General features: G+C 40.9%; 2 protein-coding genes across 6 annotated transcripts; one reads left to right on the plus strand and one right to left on the minus strand.

Annotated features, from left to right (window-relative positions):
- Positions 1-825: 825 nt before the first annotated feature.
- On the plus strand, positions 826-15439 carry LOC124015074 (putative E3 ubiquitin-protein ligase UNKL). 3 transcript variants are annotated; one of them, XM_046329995.1, is made up of 16 exons: positions 826-933; positions 1758-1967; positions 4769-4945; positions 5855-6021; positions 6655-6790; positions 6886-7003; positions 7135-7219; positions 7315-7475; positions 7930-8118; positions 8667-8720; positions 9385-9562; positions 9675-9764; positions 9865-10086; positions 10249-10442; positions 10561-10818; positions 10991-15439. In XM_046329995.1, exons 1-16 carry the CDS (start codon positions 869-871, stop codon positions 11144-11146), a joined length of 2460 nt encoding a protein of 819 aa, XP_046185951.1. In that variant the 5' UTR covers positions 826-868; the 3' UTR covers positions 11147-15439. The 3 variants fall into 3 exon arrangements, with proteins under 3 accessions (XP_046185951.1, XP_046185953.1, XP_046185954.1); XM_046329997.1 differs by having other exon boundaries at positions 5888-6021; XM_046329998.1 differs by lacking the exon at positions 7930-8118.
- Positions 15440-15804: 365 nt separating this feature from the next.
- Positions 15805-27096, minus strand: LOC124015073 (dynein axonemal assembly factor 8). 3 transcript variants are annotated; one of them, XM_046329994.1, is made up of 30 exons: positions 26876-27095; positions 26593-26697; positions 26078-26505; positions 25849-25951; positions 23939-24098; positions 23613-23855; positions 23162-23443; positions 22705-22846; positions 22365-22559; positions 22094-22246; positions 21738-21932; positions 21525-21638; positions 21258-21402; positions 20844-21138; positions 20403-20482; positions 20102-20256; positions 19842-19968; positions 19183-19314; positions 18930-19094; positions 18449-18751; positions 18293-18349; positions 18174-18212; positions 17822-17991; positions 17528-17723; positions 17263-17357; positions 17026-17140; positions 16599-16810; positions 16414-16499; positions 16232-16301; positions 15805-16052 (listed from the first exon to the last, which is right to left on the minus strand). In XM_046329994.1, the coding sequence occupies exons 3-30, from the start codon at positions 26267-26269 to the stop codon at positions 15972-15974; spliced, it is 4302 nt and encodes a 1433-aa protein (XP_046185950.1). In that variant the 5' UTR covers positions 26270-26505; positions 26593-26697; positions 26876-27095; the 3' UTR covers positions 15805-15971. The 3 variants fall into 3 exon arrangements, with proteins under 3 accessions (XP_046185950.1, XP_046185949.1, XP_046185948.1); XM_046329993.1 differs by lacking the exon at positions 16232-16301 and having other exon boundaries at positions 16599-16807; positions 26876-27096; XM_046329992.1 differs by lacking the exon at positions 16232-16301 and having other exon boundaries at positions 26876-27096.
- Between the last annotated feature and the right edge of the window lie 281 nt (positions 27097-27377).

Genomic DNA, 27377 nt, shown 5'->3' on the forward strand with positions numbered 1-27377 from the left:
CAACTCCCCACTAGTCAATCTCCCATTTATTTCAGGCCCTTCCTTAGTTGCTTGATCTGACAGCTGACTCGCCCAAGGACCCACCGTAGAGTTTCCCAAAAAACGGACCTGGGGACCCAAAGGGGTGGACTTTTGTTTTGTTTTTGTCCTAGCACGAATACACAGCTTATTCAGGGCAATTGATCAAATTGATTATTTTAATCAGCTGTCAAGACCAACCTGTACAAACACTCCTTTACGCCTAATGCCATTGCCATTTGAATACAGGGAGAGGGAGGCAGGCAAGTCTGTCTGTCTGAACAGGAACAATGCACAAATTCATTGTCCTTGGTCATCATAACATGGTGATGCTGACATTGCTGATGATTTTGCTCAGCATATTTTTGATGTGATTTGAGGATGTGTACAGTGCGCTTTGCTTGTTATGTAACTTTGCACTATTGCTATTATTACAGATCCACAAGCACTTTTTGAATGCACAAATACACTTTCCAAAGTTGTAAATGTTAGGGATTTCTGAATATTTGCATGCAAATATTTCTACATTTATTCAAATTGTAGTTTTATTTGTAAACTGTATTGAATAGATTTACAAATCATATTTATTTTTGATTTATGGTGAATATCTGTGAAATATTTATACATATTCACGGATTATGGTTTAATTTGTGAAATATATGATTTACATATTTTCGGACTATAGTTTTATTTTAATATATGCACACATCAACGTTTTATTTGTGACTTATGTTGAATATACGCACGGATCGTGGTAGACATTTACAGAATAAAGAAAAATGTCTCTTCGTACGCTAATGGAACGAAACGGGACAGTTCGCGCAGGCGCGTTTCATTGTTTTGACTGAAAATGCCGTCGGTTTCGAAAACGGCGGCGAACGCTTCTCCTCAAACCGAGAAACCAACCCACTATACGTAAGTAAAGCAAACGTTAAATGGACAAAGACGTTTTCGTTAAAATACCGTGCTGCTTTTATGTACATAATATTGTTTTATAGTTGGACTGCTTGATATTCCTTCACTCGTAGTGCAGTAAAACATGGTGCTTTTCCTTTTGTAAATTCTTCCCAATGCACGCAGTTAGCCTGGCGCTAACTTGCTAGCTACATATTCAAATTGATACAGTAACTGAATTTTAACAAATACATGTGTATAATTGTATTGTGTGACCATGAAAATGTTCCACATAAAAAAATAGGCGTAACATTAAAAAGCGGAATTCGCAGGAACTTGGTTGGTGGTTAACGTTAGCTAGCCAGTCAGCGTGCTAGCGTGGACTGGGTAACGTTAGCGAAGTTGAATGGTTTGCCAGCCAGCAGTGGTATCCTTTTCCTCTTTCCACCTCGGCCTTATATGCTGCCTGTCTACGCATGTGTTTTGACGTACGTTCTGGTTGTTTGATAGAGTGCAACGCCGAACATCTTGCGTGGATTGTATGTGAATGGTCAAAGTAGATAGCTACTAGCTATCACTATCAAGTAGTTCTAGCAGTTCGATTGATTGTAAAATTCAGCTACATAGCTAGCTAGTGTCAATCAAATATTAGTTGTAGATGGTGTAAACGTGTATCTCCTTACCTTTAGCATAGATAGTGTTTACTTTAAACTTTAAATAGCGAAGCTGTAACATTTCTATCAAAGTTAATGCGATATTTCCCCTGAGCTTTGGACTCAATACTTTTTTACACGATGTCTGGTGGTGTCTGTCATTAACACTGCCTTTGTCTTTCCATTTTGCAGATATTTGAAGGAGTTTAGGACCGAACAGTGCCCTCTCTTCCTGCAGCACAAGTGCACACAACATAGACCCTTTACATGTTTTAATTGGCATTTCCTCAACCAGAGGCGAAGACGACCGATTAGAAGAAGAGATGGAACTTTTAACTACAGCCCTGACGTTTATTGCACAAAATATGACGAGACAACGGGCATTTGCCCAGATGGAGAAGAGTAAGTATTAAGCTGAATTTTTCCCCTGTAAATTATTATGTTCTGGTTAGATTGTTGATACTGTATCATGCTTATCAATATTGTTTTGTGGCTGTTGTTCATTCCGGTTGAGAATTCATTCAATGTGTGCAGGTTGCCAATTTAGTGAGCACACTTATAACGGTGTTGCTAATATTTTATGGATGCTGCATTGTTTCAGTAGGAAGTCCGATTCATGCGAATTCCTGAAGTGAAATATCGTTATTGCACATAATTCAGCTCGCACGACGAGCTTGGTGATGACCTAGCTTGCACATGGTGTTGTTGACTTGTCTATTGTTCGAGCTAATGTCGATCCGCATGGCCTCGTATGGCCCCGGAGTGGGACGACAGCCGTCCTCAATAATGCGGATCCAACTGGATGAGTTAACCACATTCATTGTCATTTCATGGATGTTTTTTTGTAATTCTCGCTGGACACGTCAGTTTTGAGCTACAGAGTGGGGTTGAGCTTCTTCCTCCAGCTTACAAGGAAACGATGAACACACCCCCTGTTTTCTTGCTCGTGATTGAACCGCCTTTGCACATAGCCTTCTCCCATTGGTCGAGCAACCTATGTTTATTGTTCCGGGGTCCGTTGAAAATGAGGTCGCTTTGAACGAGTTCCTGCTTTGTATTTGTATCCTTAATGTTGTCACAAGTAGTTATACATGGACGTGTCTGGTTTTTACCACTTGTTCTGTATCATCATGTTCATTGAAACCTAAGTAGAATAGGGATTTCCTAATTCAATTATCTGCTCAGCTTGCGCTTAACTACTCTTTTGTGATAATTAATAGAGATGTACTGAGGGGTAGAAATGGAGTATGTAAGTCTTTTATATATTCTTGCTCTATTGTTTAATGGCTACTGCTGCATTTTTAGGCCCAACCCTCAAAGCATCAGCTATTTTCACTTTTGTAACAAAATCAGAGGAACATATTTTGAATGTTTGGGGTATGCCACTTCAGCTCATTCTTAGAACTTTAGTTTTCACTACTGGTGTGACATCAATCTACTGAAAATGAAAATAGCAAAGAATATGCCTAAATGAGCCTACACATTTGTAAAGACACAACCATGATAATGATAGCATGTACAAATGGTAATAGATGTAGCCTAAAATATAATATAGCAAGTCACGTTGTGCGGATACAGTTGTCACTTGAGGTTACATATGAGAAAGCTTGTGGTGGTGCGGATAGACACCAAAGGAAGGATGAATACATTCATACATTAGCAGTTCATCTGCATCTACCTAAAATAAAAGCTACTCTATTCAGTTCCCAGGTGTAACAAAGTCACAGGGTTATTGTAAAAAAAATAGAATGCTACCCTGTAGTGAAGGGGGAACTTACATATCAGGATATTATTTGACGATATATCGTATTCACAATATCATAATATTATTTCTGCTCTAGTTGAGGATACCTGCACCAAAACTCCAGTATTTTTCCTTCATAGAAAACAAGCTATTGTCTTTTTCAATAGGGAGCCAATCGCAATACATATCGTATTGGCAGCTAAGTATTGTTAAGTCCCAGGCATTTCCCAGGACCACTAACCTGTCCTGAGTAATATTACAAAATGCCCATACTTGGCCTACTGGAACAGACGTACTTGTTAGTATACTTACTGGCAGCGCTATCAGTTAAAGTAAAAATATGTAAATGTTAATATTGTATGTGTTGGTTGGGGATTTTTACAAGTCTCCCTACAAAATTAACAGAATTAAAGGTTCACTGAAAGGAAGCAGGCTATACAGCTAATAACCTAGCCTATTTAATAAGACAGGATAGATGTTCTAGATTATATCTTGAGAAAGATACTGTTCAACACTAAGAAGAACAGCTCTGAAACATGATATTCAAACCACTACTATAATTTGGGCATATTTGTGTCAGAGCACCATAAAGAAATTGAGTAATTTGAAACGTCTCACTCACTAGTTCAATGACAATCCTCAATGGCACATGTCTGGTTAAAGTGCTTTGGTCAGATCCACAGTTTAGTGATATGTAGAGGTAGCGACTAGATGCGATGTTAATAGTATTTGTGGCAAATATGTAGCATACTGAATACTTTTTTATAGAGGGGTTGGTTAATCATTGAGGTTGAGTTCCAGTTCCAGTTTACTATATCAGTGTATTTGGAATTTCACTGCAGTAAGTAAACAATGTTCCTCAATTCAACCAGCTGTCATATTGAAAGTTCTATACAATTTTTTAACTCTGCCTGAGAGCGAGCACTTCACTCTCTATTCCTCATTCTACCAGTGGCTGCTCTCTTATCGTGACATCACATCCATTGCCATGGTTACTGTTGCTGAGTCAGAAGCTTTTGCTGTATTTGAGAAATTGATTGGTTATCTAGCATTTTCAATGTGAATTTGAGCACATTAATAGCGATGTTGCTATTATTTATGTTAAATTCCTCACCATACATCAAAGCCTGTGAGAGCTCTATCTATAAAAGGTGTTGCATTCCTCTGACTCCCACTGTTGGCATTGGCTACATTTTTGTTGGTCTGATGTGCATATTAAGCATCAAGATGAACGGTTGCCACTAATACAGGGAAGAAGACAGATGTAACTCATTCCTTTAGCCTCAGTCTGTTTCCTTTCAATTAAAATCTGTGGACTGACTTCTTAGGATAAGCACAGCATAGAATTCTAGAAACATTGGACAGATTTTATGCAGATTGTATCTCTGTCACATCAAATTCTGATCATTTTAATGAGGAAGTCTGCATTTGTCTAATCATCATTTCCTTTCCTGTCTAGCTGTCCTTACTTGCACCGGACCACTGGTGACACAGAGCGCAAGTACCATCTTCGCTATTACAAGACTGGTACCTGTATCCATGAAACTGATGCCCGCGGACACTGCGTGAAGAACGGCCTACACTGCGCCTTTGCCCATGGCCCACATGATCTCCGCCCCCCGGTCTACGATATCAGGTGATATATCATGCCTTTAGTAACCACTCTGTTCTCAAGGTGTCATACCTTCACAAACATGTGAATAGGCTTGTTAAGTCAGTTAGCTGATTACACAAGGATAAATCATGCAAGGTCTGACCATGCACTAACAAAATGTACCAAGTGATTCCATTCGTAAATCATAGTTTTAATGAAATTCTAAAATTTACCCGTAGACCATATTTTTGAAGCTGGCTGTCAACCCCTTCTCTACCATTGTTAGTGTTACTTTGATTCGACATGTTAGGCCTAGCTGTCTTTGCAGAAGTGAGTCTGTATCCACTCCAGTACATGCCCATACATGGAAGTGGGAGAATGAAGCGTGTTAATCTATTTTCTTAGCTCAATTAGTCTCCCTGATGCCTCTCGAACTGGCCGGGGCTAAGAGCAGATGAATGCACAATTTTTCTCTTCATAGACATCAGTCATAGTGTACTTATTGCCAGGGTTGATGTTGGGTTTGTTGAGTACCAATACTGTGCAAACAATGAAAGTGTTAAATGATGGTGATTTATTTAATGGGATGAAAGATTCAGTGGTATATATGAAGTAATAACCCCACATATCTCAGAGATGGATACAGGTATGGGCCTAGTTTTTGGTATGCAAGCAATGGACTTAAGCTTAACAATAACATACATTTGCCCCTTTACTATGAACCATGTGTTCACATTTTAAATTCCTGTCGCTAGAAAATAGCAATACCCTGTCCAACGTTCCATGAATGATGTCACATTAAGGAATGGGAGCTTGAAATAATTTAACAAAAACAAGATTAAATGTGGTATCAGCGTTGCCTAGCAACTGAGCAGAACAAGTCTGTAAGAGCAAGGCATTGCCTGAATATTCTACATTTTGTCTCTTCCTCTTTTTCTTTGTTTTGTGTAGTAGCTCTCTCACTGATCTTCTTCATGTGCACAGAGAGATCCAGGCACAGGAAGCCCTCCAGAATGGCCAGTTGGGATCTGGAGAAGGTATCCCTGATCTACAGCCTGGCGTACTGGCCAGCCAAGCCATGATAGAGAAGACTCTTACAGAGGACCCCCGGTGGCAGGGTGAGCAGCAAACACATTGATTCTGGTGTCGTTGTTACCCAGTGCCACATCATTTTTCTATTGATTGGATTTTCTTGACCTGTTGTGTTATATTTTGGCATTAGGTCAATAACAGAATGTCTTACAATGAGTATGTTTATATGCACATTAATAAATCAATATAAAACTGATTTTGGCAGAAGGCAGAGTATGGCATTAGTCATATTAACACCTTACTCAGCTTATCATAATGGTTGTAAGCATACACTGATTAAAACATCTGGTTTTCGGGACAATCATTCTCATTATTAGGACATCAGAGTTCAGAGGTGTGCACGTGCTTCCTCTTGTGCGAGTGAAGTGAGTTTGGAAAAACTCGAACGAACTTTGTCTAAGAATCCAAATGTTTTCGCAAAAATAACATGGTCACTGTGGTTTATTTTCATTAGCGTATCTTTATTATTATAATATCTTTTTTATGCATTCATCAAAGTCAGGTAGCCTGATTTCAGATGGCCATGTAAACAGGATTATTAGGGGACTCGTTCTTGAAAAGCATGTAAACGTTTGAAGTCAAAAGATTATATTAATCTGACTATCCACAATAATAATTTTGTGTGCATACAACAAACTCATTGTGTGCTTTCCTTCCAGACACCAATTTTGTTTTAGCAAACTACAAAACAGAGCAGTGCACCAAGCCTCCACGACTATGCAGACAGGGCTATGCCTGCCCTCACTACCACAATAGTAGAGACAGAAGACGAAATCCACGCAAGTTCAAATACAGGTAGGCGATTAGGACTGTCAAACGACAGAGTATGCCTTTTGACAACTGTGTAATAATTCTGTAATATGTAGTTAACCTCTTGAATGATGTGTCAGGTCAACTCCGTGTCCCAATGTGAAACATGGGGATGAGTGGGGAGAGCCATCGAAGTGTGACAGCGGAGACAGCTGTCAATACTGTCACTCACGCACTGAACAGCAGTTCCACCCAGAGGTAAGTGGGACATTGGAGACTTTATAAACGCTTAGCACATTTAGTCTCTTGCACAATGGAGAATCTGTCAAACCTTCATTTGGGAAAATGCCACACAGTTAAGAGCAGAGAACCTGTCTTTCTCACTTCAGATCTACAAATCCACCAAATGTAATGACATGAGGCAAACTGGTTATTGTCCTAGAGGGCCGTTCTGTGCGTTTGCGCATGTAGAAAGTAAGTGAAGCTCCTCAAAATAAGTCACCGCTGTCTTGCTTGTTGGCAACCTTTCAAAGATAAAACCTCCTGTCTGTGATTGTGTACTTTTTCAGGAATTCCCTCCACGGAAGAGACCATGAACTCATTGCTAACAGCGATGCAGTCGGGTTCCCAGGCCAAGCTGGGCTCTCAGCAGTATTCAGAGTGTCCGGTCAGCGAGTGGGGCAGCAGTGCACACTCCATCAGCAGCATCAACAACGGCCAAGTGGGGAATGTATGTGATCTGATTACTACTCCCTCTATGCTTCTCTCCACTGTCTTTTACAAAGGCATCTCAGTTTGTATGAAAAACATGCTGTCTATAGATAAGACCTTGAATAGATATTTAAACTAAACTTTCCTTATGTCACACCTTTGTTTTGTATATTCTTGTAATTTTCTGTTTCCGTTCTTCTGTTTTCTGTACTTGCCTTTTATTTAACTAGTTTGTAACATAATTTTGTTTCTGGTAGTACTAGTGTACCAAGAAACATACAGTGTAATTCAAATGAATATAGGATTCAACAGAAACCAAACCTTAACTATTCAGTGTCATTTTCTCTCTCTGAAGCCAATACTCCATCTAAATATCTTCAGTTATCATCTGCTCTCTGGCCTTGTTAGGAAAGCTGGGCTTGTTTGGCTGGCTCTAAAACCCTATTAAGTCCATGTGTACTTCTCTCCCTCAGGTTTCATATTCTAATAGTCCGACTGTAACGCCAAGCTCAGGAAGCAACAGTTCATTGTCCCCAATCGGACCCATCGGCAGGTCCAAATGCTTAACTAATGGTAGCTTATGTTCAGAGTCCACCACGTCAAGTGTGTCATCTCTGACGTCTAACTATCCCAAAGCGCCGGGCTTTGAACGCGAGGATCAGGTACTACAATAAGACTGCTCTCTCTCTTTCCCCGTCCTTACGGGAAGATCCCTGTACTCAGCTTAGTGTAGGGCCTGACCCACAGCTATAAACACGTTTCCATTCTTTTTATTCAGAATTTTGATTTATTTCCATATTAAATTGTCAGTCACTTTTTTTATGTTATGTCATTTTCTTTACATTTGTGATGACTTGGTGAATACTGAAATTAACAACCAAGGCAAAATAAATAATAGTTTACCCGTTCCAGGTCAAATTCGGTGTTGTGCTTAACATTTTATGAACGTAGATTAGACATTTTGTTTGGATATGGAACTTGTGTTCATGTTACCTATTAGTTATAAAATACATGTCTGCTTATTTAGTCTTAGACTGTCTTAATGGGTTGTGGTGATAACATTAGGCAATTTCTCTCTTTTGATAGGGCTGCAGATGACTGATTTATTAACTGAATTTTCTTCACTTTTAAGAAACGTGTTGGCTTTCTAAGACCCAGCCAATTGCTGGGTTTAAGTGTTGGGTCATGTGAATGTGCTGTCTGTTTTCAGATAAAGAACTATAAGGGACATAGTGATCAAAAGATGATGGACCAAGACAAGCAGGTGAATAACTAAAGCTTTTGTCACTGCCTTTGTATTCCTAGAAGCTAGTTCCCCCTAATATGAATTTACCACCAGTCCAAAAAAACATGCTTTTTATAGAGAATAATTTTAAGTGTAAACTTAAATGACTAAAACCAGATATAAAGTATGTAGAAAAGATAATGGAGCTATATATATTTTTTTTAAACAAGTTCATCTTTGAGAACTACCAATCACCAAAATAAAAACTATACAGTCAGGGAGAGTATAACATTTAAAAATGGGACCCCCATTGATATGTTAATGTTTGAGTCCCTGATAGCATAAGCCATGGCAACATGTGTAGAATTGTAGGAACTTAGATTTAAAACTGCAATTTTGCCGCCCCTGCTGAAAAATATCATAGGGAAACACTGCTAGTGATATGTAGAACAATTTATATTTAAAGGTATTCATGTAGAGGCAAAAGGGTTTTTGCTGTTATAATTTCAAAGTCATTGGGACCCGTCCAATCGACTTGATAAAAACAGCCTATTCATGATCTCGTATCTAAAGCATATGACCAGGCACGGTATCTGTGGCTTGTCTTACTTCTTAACCAAGCACCAATGTAGTAAAGCTAAGTATTGCTCAAATTGACACTATTAATGAAACAATGCCTTACTATGTACGCCTCTTTTTACAGACACACAATAGTGTATTCTCTGGGATGAACCCTCTGGCATCCAGCATAACCTCCAGTATAGAATCTAGCCTGGCCTCCAGTATTGGATCAGATAGTTCCTCACCCACCACCTTATCAACAATGAATGCAAAAGCAACCCCATTCTATCCTGGGAGTAATACTGTGGAGTCAGTTATAGGTAAGTGTACTTGTATTGTACAAACTTGTTTGAGGGATGAATATGCCTCTTCATACAAGGAATACTTATTGTTCTAGAAAAACAAAAAGAAAATACTTGCCTTTTCTTTCAGGTTCTGCTCTTGACCTGAATTTTTGTGACATCAATGTTGCCTCTCTTGATAAAGAGTTTGAGGAGCAAGAAAACAACAGTCTTGGTTTAAGTAAGCAAACCTGTTTTGAAACATTGAACACAATAAACTTAACAGTGTGTTCTGCATTTTTAAATTGCGAAATTGATTTACACTTCCTGTTGCCCTCTAGGTCAAAGGATGCTGGGAGGATCCGCTCCTGTCAACATTCCTGGCTCCCTTGCACGGTCTTCTTCATTGAATTCCAACTCCTCGCTCTCTGCATCCCCTCTGAGCTCCCTCTCCCAGTGCCTGTTGTCAGGAATGGCTCCACAGCAGACTCAGCCTCAGGGCTTGCTAACCAAACCTGAGCATGGCCTTCTGGGAACACCTACCTCCTCTCAGAACTCTCTGGGTAAGTTAACAATATAATATTTACTAGCAATCTTAACAAACATGCAAGAGTAAGCATTATTCTTTTTACCTTTGAGGCATCATCAACCATTCATAAATACATCACTTTTTTTTTGTTTCTTGTGCTTTGACATGAAACAATTGTCCTGATCCCACCATGTAGGTTTGAATGGGGGAGCTAGCAGCATATGGGACTTTGTGAGTGGCAACTTCTCTCCCAGCCCATCACCAGTGTTCGGCAGCCTGGGCTCCACCACTGTGAGCAGCAGCGCTGACCTGAACCGGCTCTTCAGGGAGCTGGATGAGGCAAATAGGAAGATCAAGCAATGGGAAGACGCCTGGCACCAGGTCAAGCAGGTCAGACACTAGTCCCATGCAAGAACTATGACATGAAATAAAGGCACTGCCTCAGTAAGCAATACATCCTGACCCATGTTAAACCAATTTATATTTTTGACATGTCTGTCTGTTCCAGGCATGTGAGGCCTGGCAGAAAGATTCCCATGATGCAAAAGAACAAGCAAAGTCGGCCGAGGTGGAGCGGCAGCTGGCAGAGCAGAAGCGAGAGGACACTGAGCGCAAGCTGAAGGAGCTCCAGGGGGACTTTGACGTGCTGTGTCGCTCCCCTGGCACACCCCTGCTTAGAAGCTATGGAGACCTGGACCAGCTCCCTCTACCAAAGCTCCACTCCATCCAGAGCCAGCTGCGCACTGACCTAGACCTTATAGACGGGGTAAGAAAGGCCAGATACTAAACACATTGTTATTTATAGTGATCAGGATATACATTATGGCAGACTATTTAGCCTAGTGAAGCACATTTCTTTTAAGATCTTGCTTGGAATCATTGTATTGTTATTTTGTTGCGAGTAGTTTCTGATACAACCTCTTCTCTTCCCAACACAGGTAATATATCAGCTTCAGTCAAAGAAATGTATAGTTTGCCAAACGCATGATCGCTGCATAGTCCTGCAGCCGTGCCAACATTATGTACTTTGTAAGAACTGTGCACCTAGTAAATCAGAATGTCCATACTGTAAGACAAAAATATTGAAGTGGTGATGTACAATTATTCAAGGTACTACTTAAGGAATTTGCCCTTTGAAGAACTACTAATACATATAGTATGCTTACATTTTCTAAATAGCATTTTGTGTTTCAGTATTCATATAGTAATTCAATTAATGGTTTAATTTGAACTACATAAATGGTGTTAAATGTAGTATGTTATTTTGTATTGTAATGGATCACTTACATTTTCCAAAAAGTTTGGGCATCCATAGTTCCAAGTGGGCCTAATTTGACTATCACTGAAACACATCAGTCAAACATTATTATTAGTATTGCAACCATCTTTATGAAGATTGATTTCTCTTAAAGCACTTTGTTGACCTGGGAATTTGTTCAAGGGTATTTTAGAAATTAGCTTTGAGCTGTTTTTGTTTCTTAGATTTACATATTATTTTTCTTAATATGCTAATGTATCCTGCTTTCGTGTGTACTGTGAAACATACTAGAATATTTCATGTTTCCTTTTGTTAAATCATGGTATAGTTCTATATATCTTGATAGTTTTCATAGAAAAGTGCTAAACTATCGTTTCTACTTTTCATTCTTTAATTTACACATTTCCATCAAATAAGTACACATGTTTGAATGCATTTTAGGCATAACCAGCAGCTATAATGTCAGTAAGGCACATTTATGCTAAAGCAGTTAGCAAATCAATTGTCTTTTAATGATTTACTGAATTGTTCATTATGTAGTTGTTAGAGGAGCATGTCTTGATGTACACAAGTCTGACAGTGAATTTGATCGGATTCCTACTAGCTCTCAAACATGTCTAGAACATATCTGATACTTGGCCTCTATTCTAGTCTCAAGTGCCTTGCCTTAGACGATAACCATGAGCATCGATGCTTAGAGGATTGTTGTAAAAGCAGACACAGGTAGTCAAAGCTTCTGCACACATTTCTGCATCATATGTATATGCCATAGTGTATTGCCCAATCCTATGTCAAATTATTTCCTCAGATTATAGTTGTATGAAGATATACATCTTGTCAGTGCCTGTGTCCTGACTTCACGCTTACAAACAATATATTTTCCTTGTCTAAACAGGCAATGGTGCTTTTTTGGTGCGGCTTTCATTTAAATCTTTGATTTAGTGGTTGGGAGTATGCAAGCAAGGAAACAACTCTGGTCTTGTTTGTAAACAAGATTAAAAACAGGCTCTGCTATACATTTTAGACTGGTGTTTGTAAGATGCATCAATGGTGTTGAACCTGTAAGTTTTGTTTTCAAATACGACAGTGTAATGTGCTTAGCTAGGTTAATCTAATTGAAATGACCTTCTACTGTGTTCAAAATATGTATTTTTCCTCGCTCTATATCTTGGTCCTTTTAATATTCACAGCAATTAGTGTGTTCAGTAGAAAACCATATTCCCAGGTACACGATTTGTAACTTAGTTATAAAAAATTAGAAATAAAATAGTTTACATTTACATGGATGGTAATTCAGAAACTCAGAAAAACAAAACTTGTGTTTATCCTAAAATAAAAAAGGTAGTGTTCCCTCATGTTATCATGTTAAAATGGCAGGCGAAACAATTTTATTGCATGTCTTATACGCGTCATACGTTAACCAGCTACAAATCTAGATCACTGCCAGATATATTTGTATTGTGAGTCTAGCATACTGTAGAGTCGATCACTTCACTTTTGCAAGCTTTGCCGCTGCTGAGAGAGATGTATACATGTAGTTGTAATGCATTTACATTCAAGTTTTATTGTGCATACACAGTTCAGATTTCAGACATCAGAAGCCTAAATTGTCACACGTTAAGCAGTAACACGTTTTACTTAATATATATCAAAATGGTATCACAACAATGTCATGGAGTCTAACATTTGGTATACCAGGTTTAACTTCTATAATGTTATAGTTCAAGTAAAGTACCACTTAAACAAAGACTCTTTTGATTAAATTGTTTTTTTTTTTTTTTTTACGTTCGGATACTTTTGTGAATCTTCGAAAACATTGTTACAGGCCAATCAATGTACTGCTGTAGAATGTCTCAATTCTTAAATTGGTTGTTGTAGAATCCTAATAAAGCTACAGTAAATGCTCACCTTTTAATATACCACAGGTTTTTATTTTTCCTGTGATGCCAACTAAGTTAATGTGGACTTGACTCAAATGAACCAAAGTGGTGTTGTAGTTTGTTGTAGTTACATTTAAAAATATGTATTGAAATGTACAATTAGTATAACATTCTCTTCAATGGTTCAATGACAGAACTATGCCAACTGCTTTTGCTGACAATAGCAATGGACTTGAAGCCCATTTGTAGTTTTACCAAAGATCTTTATTGCTATCGTTTCCTTTTTTATAACTTAATTTCAGTAATCTAAGCAAATCGTTAACAACCTGATTTGAAACAAACCAAACCTAACACCTTATGTAGATTGGTGTGCATTTACAGAAACTAATGGCATACTTTTTTGTAAAACGAATGTGGTTAGCAGCATACACAATTCTAGTTGTCTACAAGTTAGTGACGTGTTCATATTCTTAAGTGGCCATATAGACAAGTACCAGTGGAGGCTGCTGAGGGTAGGACGGCTCATAATAATGTCTGAAGCGGGGCGAATGGTATTTGATACCATTCCGCTCCAGCCAATGCCACGAGCCTGTCCTCCCCAATTAAGGTGCCACCAACCTCCTGCGATGAGTACTATTTTGAAGTATGTTGTTCACTTTACAGCTAAAATCTTAATCAGTTTTAAATATTGATGGTTGTGAACTACTTGTATGCTGTCAGGAGTATAGAGTACACTTTGACTGTAATGTGCTTTCTTTCATTTTCACTTGACTGGTGTTTTCTTCACAATTTACTGCAGTCATTGGAAAGATGGTGATTAGTGTATCATTAGTTTATTGGTTAGATATGAGTGAGTCATTGACGGGTGAAATGACAGAACTTGATTTATTTAAACCAGCATCAATGGCAGATACAGACGTGAGTAAGTTTAAGGAGCAACTCTTATCACTCATTTGTTCTTGGTCCTTCACCCCTCTTCAATGTGGCATACTAAGTATACATCTCCCTTTTACACTGAATAAAACTTAAGCTCATATTTTATAAATATGGCTCTAAATCATTCAATGTTATGGCCATATTAAACTAATGTTCTTTTTACAATGGACCAATTTAGTTTTTTTTTAATATAAATCGGTGCCTTATGTTAATGTCATATTTTAACTGGCATTTGAAGAGTATTGCTCTTAATGAGGGGTGGCTTACAGTAAAACGGAAAAATAATCCAAATTCTAGTGCCTTTAGATAATTGTATGTACCATAATCTCCCCAATTAAAATCTGTGGTGGATACCACTCAGATGATTAGCTTTTTCGATATTATCACTTAATGATTTGAGTGGCAAAATTTGTTTTGTCGCTTGGAAAAGTTAAGAATTCTATGAAGAGCTAGCATTCGTAAGTGATCAGAGAAGGGCCGTTTTGAACCAGACTGCATGTTTCGTAAGGGAGGCTTAGGGCACCCTTAGAATGATAAATACTGCTTCTTCATCTCAGTCTGTATTTGCCATATCACTCTTCATAACATGCCACAATACCAACCACCAATAAATACTGGAGTCAACTTTATTGGCACAAGAAAAAACAGACAATTACTGTTAAAGAAAAGCACCAAGTACGACTCTGTTGTAAATTAAATGTAATTGAGATGTAACAATGCTCTGCAGTGGATTAGCATAATCTATTTTACATTCTTGTAAAGTGTTTGTTTCTTTGTTTTATTAAATATTGTGATCATGGAACCTGAAGATTTTATGCAATCTTGCACATACATAAATGTATGACGCTGTTCCAATTTGGTATGGAGAGAAATGCATATTGCAGCATAGAATTTTTGTAAAAACATTTAATTGTTCCCAATGGTTAATTTCAAAATGTTCATTTAACATAGAAACCCTGAAATATTGAATGTACCGTTCTAAATTAGATATTTAATAGGTCACTGGTTAATATGGAGAGCAGTTCATTCGTTAGCTATGATGTAGCATCTAGTTTTGTGAATTGCTATACAATGAAATAAATGTAAGACTTAAACATGCCGATTTCCGGTCTCTGTATTTATCAGTGTAATGATTAAGGGGAGAATACATTTGATTTTCTCAGGGTTTTGGTGGACTGTAGGATAAAAGGTTCTTAAATTGTGAACTGTAGTTTGTAGATGTATTTGCGCTGATGTCGATGGAAGTAGACATTTGTATTACGAATGAGAAACATGTCCCTTATTTTGTTACAATAAAGTATGGACAAATAGGACATTGTATATTGAATTAGTATTTAACTACCCCATAGAAATTATCAATGGGAGTTCCCCTGTGTTAAAGTTGATCCTCTTTATGGCATCAAAGAAAGGCTGGATTTGGCATTTTACTCAATTAAGTAGGGGGTATTGAATATTTTGCTTGTAGAGTATCATTAACTTGTTCAATTTTACTGCAACATTATGCAATGGTTTACAGAATTCACAATTTGTATCTTGGGAATTAAAACCATGTTTGATCTTAAATGTGTTGAGTATTTGTTTCATGGATTTAAAACAAGGTAGTAATGAAAATATGTACTTCTAGATCACTAAACTCCCAACAATGAATTCCCCTTGACAAGTATAGTCTTGCAATAACTGAAACATGAACCAGCATTTATTTTCTTTTAACATGAAAATACCATCGTTTTTACTTTTTAGGAGGGGGTTACATAAGGTTTCTTACCACAACCAACTAAATAAATATTTTCTTCATACAGTATTGGTACAGAATTCCAGAAAATAGGTTGGCCCTCTTGGTAATGCTCACTCAGATTGCTGTGGTACAATGGCATGATGACTATCAGGCGACAGGACATCAAATAGATAGCACAGAAGCTGCAATGCCTAGAGCCAAAACAGACAAGAGATGTTCTCAGACATGCTTGTTATCAATGGTGATTTCTTCATAGACATTCACAATCTGTTTTATCGAGGTCAGTTGATCCTTTTAACTAAACATAAGGGTCCATTTTGCCATTATTTGGTACTACAACACAATTTTTCCGCAGTTAGAATAAGCTTACTTTTTTTTCAGTGCTGGGATATATCAGCATTTTCCCCACTTTTGCAAGGTTAGACCTCTCTCTGTAAATACTATAGTAAAAAAATAAACCATAGCATATTAATCTATGCATTCCATTATGATGCAAAGAAGAAAATGCAAAACACTTACTGGTACATGTTTTTGAGTAGCCCATTTCCTTACCTTTCAAGCATGGAGTCAAAGCAGGTCACAGCGTTATCCTTCTGTAGAACAATGATAAGACAAGGGCCCTCTGCTAGAGCACACATCTAGAGAGGAGAGTCAATGCCACAGGCAGAGTGTTACAGTGAGTGACCACTGCATGCTGCTATTGCGCAACTCCTACATGGCAGATACCCACTCCTCACCTTCCCATCCCTCTCAGAGGGTAGCATCAGTGTCTCAGCTATGTGACATCTCTGGGTCTCGTCCAGGACAGTCATCCTCCCGGCCACCAGGTGGCAGCCTGTCCTCAGCAGCTGCTCAAGCAGGTCCAGGTGGATGGGGGCTGGGCCCAGTACACTGGTGGGCAGCAGCAGGCAGGTGGTTTGGCAGAGAGCACTGCGGACCAAGAGCCCTGCTGCCACCCACACACAAACAGCCACGTTTACAAAGTTCAACTGCTGTTGATACCGCATCAACTAAACACAACAATTGCCCCAGACCAATCATAGGCAACGTCCCAATAAAAAGTCAATCATTAAGGGACCTGTTTTGTATCCACATAAAAGTAGTAAATAAGCGATTCAACAACAAAGACACAGCTAGGCTAAAACATTCAAAACTAGACCTCACCTCCATTCAGTCCAGATGCCATAAGGTGTGATAAAGATGGCTTGTTCGTAGCAGCAAGAGTGTGGCTCTGTTCACGAGCCAGACAAGCCAAATGGTCTGAGTGTACACTGGGTATCTGTGATACAAAACAGTGAGTGACAGACAAAAAATGTGTTCCTTATTTAAACACAGGGCATATGAGACGGCTATACATCTTGGAATAGTAAATCATGTCTATTGTAGCACTGTGTGATGTACCTGCTCCTGTCTCATGGTGCTGGTCTCTGTGCAGCATAGGCCCTGAGGGAACAGCCTCCTCACATCCTGAACAGCTCTCTGATAGCTCCTCGATCCTACAACATAGTATTATATCATACATCATGAGCTACTAACATTACATCTGAAACATTAAAGCCTTGTTCCAAAGCCAGTCTCAGCCACTCTGTAACTGATTGATCCATGTTGTCTGGCAGGGCCTGGTAGGTGGCCCAGTATGGTGCGGGGGCGAAGGCCACTGACTGACCATAGATGCCGCTGTGTAGCTGGTCCGAACTGTAATCGGCCCTCCAGAGGAATTGGTCCTGAGCGCGGGCCTGGGCAGGGTCCTCAGGTCCCAGCACGTCCAGTAGCCTCTTCACAGCATTCTCCCTCTGTAGGCACAGAGCCAGGGAAGGCCCAGCGCTCAAGTACTGGACATGGGCTTCTACAGCAGAGGGGTCCTAAGGGGAAAACACAAGAAGAAAACTGAGCTGAGCCAATGCATTTAAAACAATCTGTCCACTGGCCTGGTTTAGGTAGGTAGGAATATGTGTGTTGCCTGATGCTCTGCAGCAGACGCCAGTGACACAGCTGTGCTATTGTCCAGAACCAGCACATGCAGGCCCACCACAGTGAAGCCACTCCTCTGGACTTTGCTGAGGATTTTCCCCAGAGCATGGCTCCACACTCCAGGCTTGAACAGACACAGTGTGACCAGCGGCTGGGGACCTGATGGAGACAGACAAGAGTGGCAAACAGGGTGCTTACACATTTTCAACTTTTGTACATATTTGTAACCATTGTTGAAGTAATCGACTTTGCAAGTAACCAATGTTTAATAAAACATCCTACATTACATCATGCTATCTAAAGGTCAAAGTTCATCCAAATAAACCCGTTTCCAAACTCACCCTGCACCATGAAGTTAAACAATGACTCACACTGGGAACCTGTAAGAAACATTAAACAAGTCAGAAGGGAGGCGGGTGAGAGAGTCGATTGAATGTGCTGATGACCCGGTGACACATACCAGCTACATTAATGCGAGGTGGGGGTAGGAACTTCAGCAATGGGCGCACACTGTGATCTGAAGATGAGAGAAAATCCACATAGCTATCCTTGACATGATTGCCCCAGATATAGGGTACAGTGAAATAGTACCTAGCTTGCACTGACTAGTTTTTACCAGGGATCATGTCTCCCAGGGAGAAGAAGAGGGACGCTTGTCTGAAGGCCAGTTCAGGAGTGGGAGACAACAGTATGTTCAGGTTCCCGGGGTAGTCCAGTGGCAGGAGCCGCCGTAGGGTGGTGAAGGCATCTACCCTCCTCAGAGCACACACCAGGGCAGGGGAGGAGGCCAGGCCCACCAGACTGCTTTGCCACAGCCGGTCTCCTACCTCATAGGGGCTCACCTCCTGCGCCTGCTGCCGGGACAATGTGGGCAGCCACTTCAGGGCCAGCAGCTCGAATCCATCCTCCACGACATCGCCTAACGGAGAAACAAGGTAGATAGGAGAGAAACGTAGGGCAAGGTTAGGTAGGTGAGGAGTTCAGTGCTACAGCTGAATTGCAAGTACAATATTGGTATTATGAATAACATTATGCATTTTAAATATATTTCATTACATGGGCTGTGTTGTGGGAATGGTTAATGTGGGATAAAGTACCTGTTGTGTCCCCTGTCCAGAGCCTGTGTAGCAGGCTCAGGCCCTGACTGATGTCCCTTCCAGACAGCGTAAGCACCACCACCTGCTCCAGCTCTGGGTTGGATGGACACCTGTGATTGGACAGCACCACATTGCAGGGGTTGGGTACGGCCCACATTCGACCACCTGAGAACCAAGCATGAACATAAACTCAATTAAACCAGGAAGCCAGGGAGGGGTCATCATTGACAGACTGTGTTGACTCTTCCCTTACCAAAGCTCTGGAGCAGGCTCTCTCTGTAGGGCAACATATGAAAGCAGCTGCTCGGGTCCAGCTTTCCTTCATCTGACAGTCTGATGTGGATACATCCCAACAACCTCTGCTTCTCCAACTCTTTCATAAGGGCTGACAAAAAGAGGAATCAGTGTCAATAAACTGAACATTGATGTCATGAGCTCAAATGCCTCTACAGTACCTATCAGCATCAAATGGCATACATGTTCTTTATACACTGACTGTACAAAACATTAGGAACACTTGCTCTTTCCATGACTGTGACCAGGTGAATCTAGGTGAAAGCTATGATCTCTTATTGATGTTAGTAGGTGCCAGGCTTGAGTGTGTCAAGAACTGCAATGCTGCTGCATTTTTCAAGCTCAACAGTTTCCCGTGTGTATCAATGGTTCACCACCCAAAGGACGTCCAGCCAACTTGACAAAACTGTGGGAAGCATTGGCGTAAACATCGGCCAGCATCCCTGTGGAACGCTTTCAATACCTTGTAGTCCATGCGCCAACGAATTAAGGCTGTTCTGAGGGCAAAAGGGTGTGCAACTCAATACAAGGAAGGTGTTCCTAATGTGTTGTACACTCAGTGTACTTTTGAGGTGATAGAAGGAGAGATATTAGGTATTACAGGGTTAGGTGCTACACCTGCAGGCAGGCTGGCACAGTGACGTAGGCCACTCTCTCTCCTCAGAAGTAAGACCAGGCAGTGGGAAGACAGCTCAACCTTCTTCTCATCCACAGTAACAGTGGGCGGACTGCAGAACACTGACACCTTGTCAAAGAGAAAGACAAGTTTTTAAGGGCATAGTCAACATTGATCTCACCAGCTTCTCTCAGGCACTTTGCTGTCATTTCAGTGTCGTGTGACTGATCTGGAGACAGTGTGGTGGAGGTGGGGTCGTTACCTGCTGACTGGTGAGTCCCAGTGCCTGGGTTCGTTTGGTGGGGAGCTGCAGCCTCTGGACCCCCCTCAGACTGAACCCTCTGCCCTCACACACAGACAGAACCTGGCTGTAGCAGCACGGCGCCACCGCTGGCGACACTATCAAGAACACGTCCACTATGAGGTGGGAAGGGAAGAGTCAGATCCACAGTAAGTCATTTTGAAACTTCCAACTACTGTACTTGGGATCGAGACTAGAGTAAAGCATTAAAGGCATAACTCTAACATTGTTGACCTCAAGTGTGTACTTGTTTCTGAGTTACCTTTAACAGTAGCACACAGGGTGGTAGAGGACCTGGTTAAATACAAGGGGCTGCTTCCCTCTCTATCACCAGGGGCAGAGCTGAGAGTGTTGGAATAAAATCACGTTTTTTGTTAAATACTTTTGACTACTGTTTGTGTTGTGTATGTTATATATATTGCCCAAGAAGATGAAAACAAATGTATCAATCAATGTTTACTGAGTAAACCTTCAGCCTCTTGACTCTCCATCTACTCATGATGATTAATGATGTTGTTGTTTTTTAAATTGCTTGTTTTTTTGTTGTTTTTGCTTCACAACGCTTTGAGATTCTTTATGTAAGGTATAGCACTATAAAAGTACAATAAATTGTTATTAGTAGTAGTAATATGTTTGTTTTTCTACTTGTAATGTTTGAGTGATGGTTGTGAGACATCAGGATGGCTCTGGACTACAAACACACCTGTCAGTTGGAGCCTGGTCAGGGTTCTGGGAATTATTCCCTGGAACTCTCCCTGCGAACCACGTGACCAGTTCCCTGTGCACACTGCTGGCCAGGCGAGGGGAGTAGAGGAGGGGCAAGTTCTTGCTGCTGTAGTGCAGGGCGTTGATGGATGCCGGGTCTGTCTTCCTAGCCAGCAGGGGGTCTGAAGGGCCTGTTACATCCTGCCACACGGTGCGGGCGTGAGGCCCTCGGACAGCCAGGGCAAGGACGGGCTCATCGGCCCCATCATCTCCCTGCCCGTAGGATACCCTGCCTGAATCGGAGACATACTTACTATAACTTACTGAATCATTCCAGTCTAGGCCACTGAAGATCTGCAGACTAGATAAGAATATAACAGAATATAAGTTTATTAGTTGATAGACGTTTTACCGGCACTGTTGGTCAGAAGGCCAGGAGGAGGGTAAAGGAGGCGGAGGCCACACACATCCAGGCCTGAGCTGTGGAGAAGCTGGAGGGTGTGGTGAACCACCAGGGGATGCAGGAACAAAGATGTGTATCCCAGAGCAACAGCTATCTGTGAGGAGAAGAAGAAAAAAACTGTATGGTTGATTTCCTCATCCCATGAACATGGGGTATTAACCCTGAGATTAGACGATACCAAGGAGTTTTGGAACAGCTGAGACGAGATGTTCTTACCTCTGTGTGTAGCTGCTGAGTGCACATGGTCTCAGGCCTCTGACAGCTGAGCTCCTGAGTCTCCACAGTCTGCCAGTAGAAGCCTGGGTTCAGACCGAAGGTCCTCTTCACAGCCTGAGACACAGGGCAAATTATACAGCACATTACAGGGAACACATCCACATCATCAAGTCAATCTCAGATTCTAAGCATTCACCTGTACCTACTACCTACCATTTTGTCTGAGTTGACAAAGATAAAACTGTCCAGGCAGGAGGCAGGTATGTGGACGGTTGGGGGATAGGACTCTTGGTCTAATAGGCTCCTGAGCTGCGGCAGCCAATGGGTGATGGCTCTGAGGGAGGTCTGAGAGAGGAACCTGCAGACACGCTGCTGGAACACACTATAACTCTTATCCACACCCCGTTTCTATAAAGAAGAAAAAGGAAAATCACTTAACTGCAGAAAAGGTGGTGTAGGAACAGAGGAAATTTTTGGGTGCATTCACATAGAATTGGGAATTAGAATACTACTACTACTACTAATAATAATAAGTAATTTAAAAGGATCTCTATGTTCATTCCTCTCACCCGGGGTTTTCGGACAAGTTGTAGGCTCTCTCCGTGGGACATAGCACAGATGTGTAGAGCCAGTCCATCCTCTGTCCACAGCTGCTGTAGGCCGGCCACCCAGAAAGGTACAGCAGCCCTGTCATCACCCCCTTGAGGGTCTGGTGCTCCAACCTACAACACACAAGTTAGAGGCCTCAGTAAGACATGGACTCCATCTCAAACAGAGTAAAAATAATCAGATGATCTCAGTTGAATGACGTTGTCAAGGACTAGTCAAATAAATATTCACCAAAGACAGAAACCAAGCAACCAGAGCATTGTATATATGGGATTTGGTTGTGGCTGACTCCACTGTTGGTGCTTTCCAATGATGACTGCTGCTGGCTACCAGGCCGGGACTGGAGAGGCATACAGTCAGCAGCAAGCACTCCTTATCCTCCATATCAGCAGGCAGAGTATTAACTGATTGTAGGTAAGAGGCCTCCTGGGAAAAAAGAACGAAAAAGATTATATATGTAGGGGTAACGCTCAATTTATCAAATGGCACTGAGGGAATGACAATGACAAAGAAGACTGAGTGGAGAGCTATTGAATTGTGAGCACTGAGTCTCTGTTCCAGATGAACTTACAGTGTCATAAAGAACATCAGTCTTCTCAGCGGCAGGCTCCCTGTCTCCAGCAGACCTTGTTGGTCTAAAGCTTTCCAGCTGTTTCTGGAGCTGTTGCTGGCGCTGTGCTCTCTGTTTCTGTTGCTCTCTCTGCTCTCGGTCACTGACAGGTCACAAAACAGGTGTTCAGCCACCAGTGGAGGCTGCTGAGGGGAGGATGGCTCATAATAATGGCTGGAACGGAGCGAATGGAATGGCATCAAACCATGTGTTTGATGTACCTTATTTGATACTATTCCACTCCAGCCTTTAGCACGAGCCCGTCCTCCCAAATGAAGGTGCCACCAACCTCCTGTGTGAGCCACTGTGACTAAGATTCAAGATACAGTATATATATATATTATATATATATATATATATATATATATATATATACAGTATATGAGACAAAGTCTCCTAAAATGAATATAGTATCTACCTTTGTTTCTTTGGCTGCCCGGTAGTAGCACTCTGCTGAAAAGCGGGTGTTCTCTCAACTGGCGGCCTGTTTTGGTCACGCTTCATTGTGGTTTGGTTGTCCACCTCTGGAAGCAGAGATGTTATCTCATTGTTAGCCTCAGGCAGCTTGTCCTTCAAAGACACTCTTCTGGGGGTTCTGCATGTAGAATCTGCTGGAACTGGATCTTTCCTGTCCGGCTCGCTCCTGTTTCTGTTCGCCTCGCGTAACATTCTGAGTAACAGGCTCTTTCCAGTTACTTCCCTGGGAGAAGAAGAAAAAAAACATTGACTCAGGAAGGAGTAAAACTGAATTCATAATTCACAGATACAGAGCCATTATAGTACTGTATATTTACAAACCTATGTAATAATGTTTAGAGCTTTACAATGGGTCAGTATACAATGGGTCAGTTATTCAAGGCAATATTTACTCTTTTCCATTCAGTAAACCAGACCGTATATTATTGTCTGTTTTCTTATCAGATTGGTTTTCGTCATGTAGGTTGGGGTTGGTCAGCTTCATGGATTGTGATGAAGTGCTGTTACATGGTCTGGTTGTGTTCGTGGGAGGCTCAGGGTTGCGTAAATCAATATAAACGGTGGGCGCTTCCTGGCGGCTTGGCTGCAACTCAAATGCCATCCTTTTGAAAGACTTTCTCCATCCACCATTTTGTCTGCAGTAAACAAAACGTTCATGTTAATTAATTACATCATTCATAATCATGTGAAACCCACACAACTTGATCATATATTTTACCTGAAATTGGTAGGATGTTGGACAGGTGCTTTCTGAGGCACACCAGAAGTTTTATCTGGCGCAGTTACGCTTTTCTCTTCAGCATCTCCACATGACGGTGTCCTACAGAAAGCAGACAGCCTCTCCAATATAGTATCCTGTGACCTTACATTGTCTCCATCTGTGACCAAATTGAGAATGAATTGATTACATCATTATGATAATAGTATTGAATGTGAATGACATGCTAGGTGCACACTGGTTACTCTACATCTACTAGTTGTTCAGCAGTAGCTATACAGTTGAAGTCGGAAGTTTACATACCTTAGCCAAATGCATTTAAATTCAGTTTTTCTCAATTCCTGACATTTAATCCTAGTAAAAGTTCCCTGTCTTAGATCAGTTAGGATCACCACTTTATTTAAAAATGTGAAATATCAGAATAATAGTAGAGAGTGATTTATTTAAGCTTTTATTTCTTTCATCACATACCCAGTGGGTCAGAAGTTAACATACACTCAATTAGTACTTGGTAGCATTCACTTTAAATTGTTTAACTTGGATCAAACGTTTTGGGTAGCCTTCCATAAGCTTCCCACAATAAGTTGGGTGAATTTTGGCCCCTTCCTCCTGACAGAGCTGGTGTAACCGAGTCAGGTTTGTAGGCCTCCTTGCTCACACACGCCTTTTCAGGTCTGCCCACACATTTTCTATAGGATTGTGGGCAGGGCTTTGTGAAGGCCACTCCAATACCTTGACTTTGTTGTCCTTAAACCATGTTGCCACAACTTTGTAAGTATGCTTGGGGTCATTGTCCATTTGGAAGACCCATTTGCGAGCAAGCTTTAACTTCCTGACTGATGTCTTGAGATGTTGCTTCAATATATCCACATCATTTTCCATCCTCGTGATGCCATATATTTTGTGAAGTGCAACAGGTCCTCCTGTAGCAAAGCACCTCCACAACATGGTGCTTCGCGGTTGGGATGGTGTTCTTCGGCTTGCAAGCCTCCCACTTTTTCCTCTAAACATAACGATGGTCATTATGGCCAAACAGTTCTATTTTTGTTTCATCAGACCAGCGGATATTCCTCCAAAAAGTACGATCTTTGTTCCCATGTTCAGTTGCAAATCGTAGTCTGGCTTTTTTTAATGGCGGTTTGGGAGCAGTGGCTTCTTCTTTGCCGAGCGGCCTTTCAGGTTATGTCGATATAGGACTTGTTTTACTGTGGATATAGATACTTTTATACCTGTTTCCTCCAGCATCTTCACAAGGTCCTTTGCTGTTGTCCTGGGATTGAATTGCACTTTTCGCACCAAAGTATGTTCATCTTTAGGAGACAGAACGCGTCTCCTTCCTGAGCGGTATGATGGCTGCGTGGTCCCATGATGTTTATACTTGTGTACTATTGTTTGTACAGATGAACGTGGTACCTTGGTGTTTGGAAATTGCTCCAAAGGATGAACCAGACTTGTGGAGGTCTGCAATTTGTTTTCTGAGGTTATCGCTGATTTCTTTTGATTTTCCCATGATGTCAAGCAAAGAGGTACTGAGTTTCAAGGTTGGCCTTGAAATACATCCACAGGTACACCTCCAATTGACTCAAATTATGTCAATTAGCCTATCAGAAGCTTCTAAAGCCATGACATAATTTTCTGGAATTTAAATGCAGTCAACTTAGTGTATTTTAACTTCTGACCCACTGGAATTGTGATACAATGAGTGAAATAATATGTCTGTAAATAATTGTTGTAAAAATGACTTGTCATGCACAAAGTAGATGTCCTAACCGACTTGCCAAAACTATAGTTTGTTAACAAGAAATTTGTGGAGTGGTTGACAAATGAGTTTTAATGACTCCTATCTAAGTGTATGTAAACTTCCAACTTCAACTGTGTCAGTGATACCTTAGAGTTACCCTATTGTCTACCTGGTTGTATTTCCATAGGTTCGTCAGACACACTGCCTCCTAAAAAGAGTCTATCTGTTTGAAGAGTCAGAAGAATCTGGTCCAGATCCCAGTGCTCCAGTGGCTGGTAAAAACACAAAGCTACTGATTTGTAGGACATAACACTTCATCAGTATCTATCGAATGGTCAACAAATACATTAGTTATTATGTAGTACCTTCTCAATTTATAACAGGAAACTTAAACTCACCTCAAAAGACAAAACAGTTTGACTATTTTGTAGTGGCTTTTTCATAGAGCCATTTGGTTCAGTTCTCGACGTCTTTCTCAAAGCATTGAGTGACTCCAATGTGTTTTCTTCACAAGCTGTGTTGTGTGAAGTTGTTGTTTTTAGTCTGTTTAGTGTGCCATGGCCATGGTGCGCTGAGGTGTCCCCTTTCATCTCCACAGGAACGTTGCTGCGTGGATGGCCTCCTGCCCAAGCTGCATTTCTAATAGAGTAATGGCTGCATATCTCATTTATCTTATTACCTATGGGACTGGCTCCTGGAGGGTGCCCTGCTGGGCTAAATCAGTAGCTTGATAAACTCCATGGGGTTCAGTTGTAGGCTCTCTATGAGGGCAAATGGTCTCCTCTGTCAAACACAGTTGTGGCTGTGCCATAGATATTAGAAGCTCCTGTTTGGGATACACAGAGTAAACCTTGTTAAGGACTCGTCATCAATTGGTGTAAACTTGCTCGGCTAGCTAGCTATTTCACGTTACCTCTATTTCAGAGTCCTCCAATGACAGACACTCTAGGCACTCTGTGTGTTTAGGAAGAAGGGCTACTGGTCGACGAAAGATGGAAATGTCTTCTTCGTTTTCAGACTGGAGAGTAAGATTAGACAAATTTCAGCTAACGTTTGATACATTTATCTAGATTTACTGTGGCAAACACAATTCAAACTCTTGTGGAACAGCAAGTAAGTAGCAAAACTCATACAAATGAAGGGTTTTTCATAGGTCTAGCTAGCTAACGTTAGCTAAGTGCAGTAATCAAACTCACCGATGAAGAATCCGAATCAATGGACGGAATATGGGCTTTGAAGCTGTCAAAAAGAGCATTCCAACGCGTTGAAGGATCTGTGTCCATATTGACATAAACTAATGTATCTATAATTATCAAGATAGACCACTCTTATGTGAAAGCAGTAGCAGTCAGCTCCACTAAGTTAGCTCAAGTTAAATAGCTGCTAACAACAACTAGCAAACTGTTGGTTACCATAACAACTGAACTACGAGAGCGAGGAGCGCATGTAAATGATGGAGGAGCACGTGTTGCAGTGCAGAAGAGACGTGGCCTGGGGAAAGATGGTCAACATGAACATGTCAACATCTGTGATGCGACTGCGAGTTAAGTAATGCATGAACCGTTCAAGTTCTGCGGTCTATGAATCCTGCAGTCAAAGCTGTATTGGAAATGTGCTGCTGTAAAATTGCTCCAGCCCCACTTCTTCAAAATGAAAACGTTATAGTGTCGTTATATGTAAGCCCTGAAGGTTTACTTC

This window comes from Oncorhynchus gorbuscha, linkage group LG26, assembly GCF_021184085.1.
Source record: "Oncorhynchus gorbuscha isolate QuinsamMale2020 ecotype Even-year linkage group LG26, OgorEven_v1.0, whole genome shotgun sequence".
NCBI classification, from domain to species: Eukaryota; Metazoa; Chordata; class Actinopteri; order Salmoniformes; family Salmonidae; genus Oncorhynchus; species Oncorhynchus gorbuscha.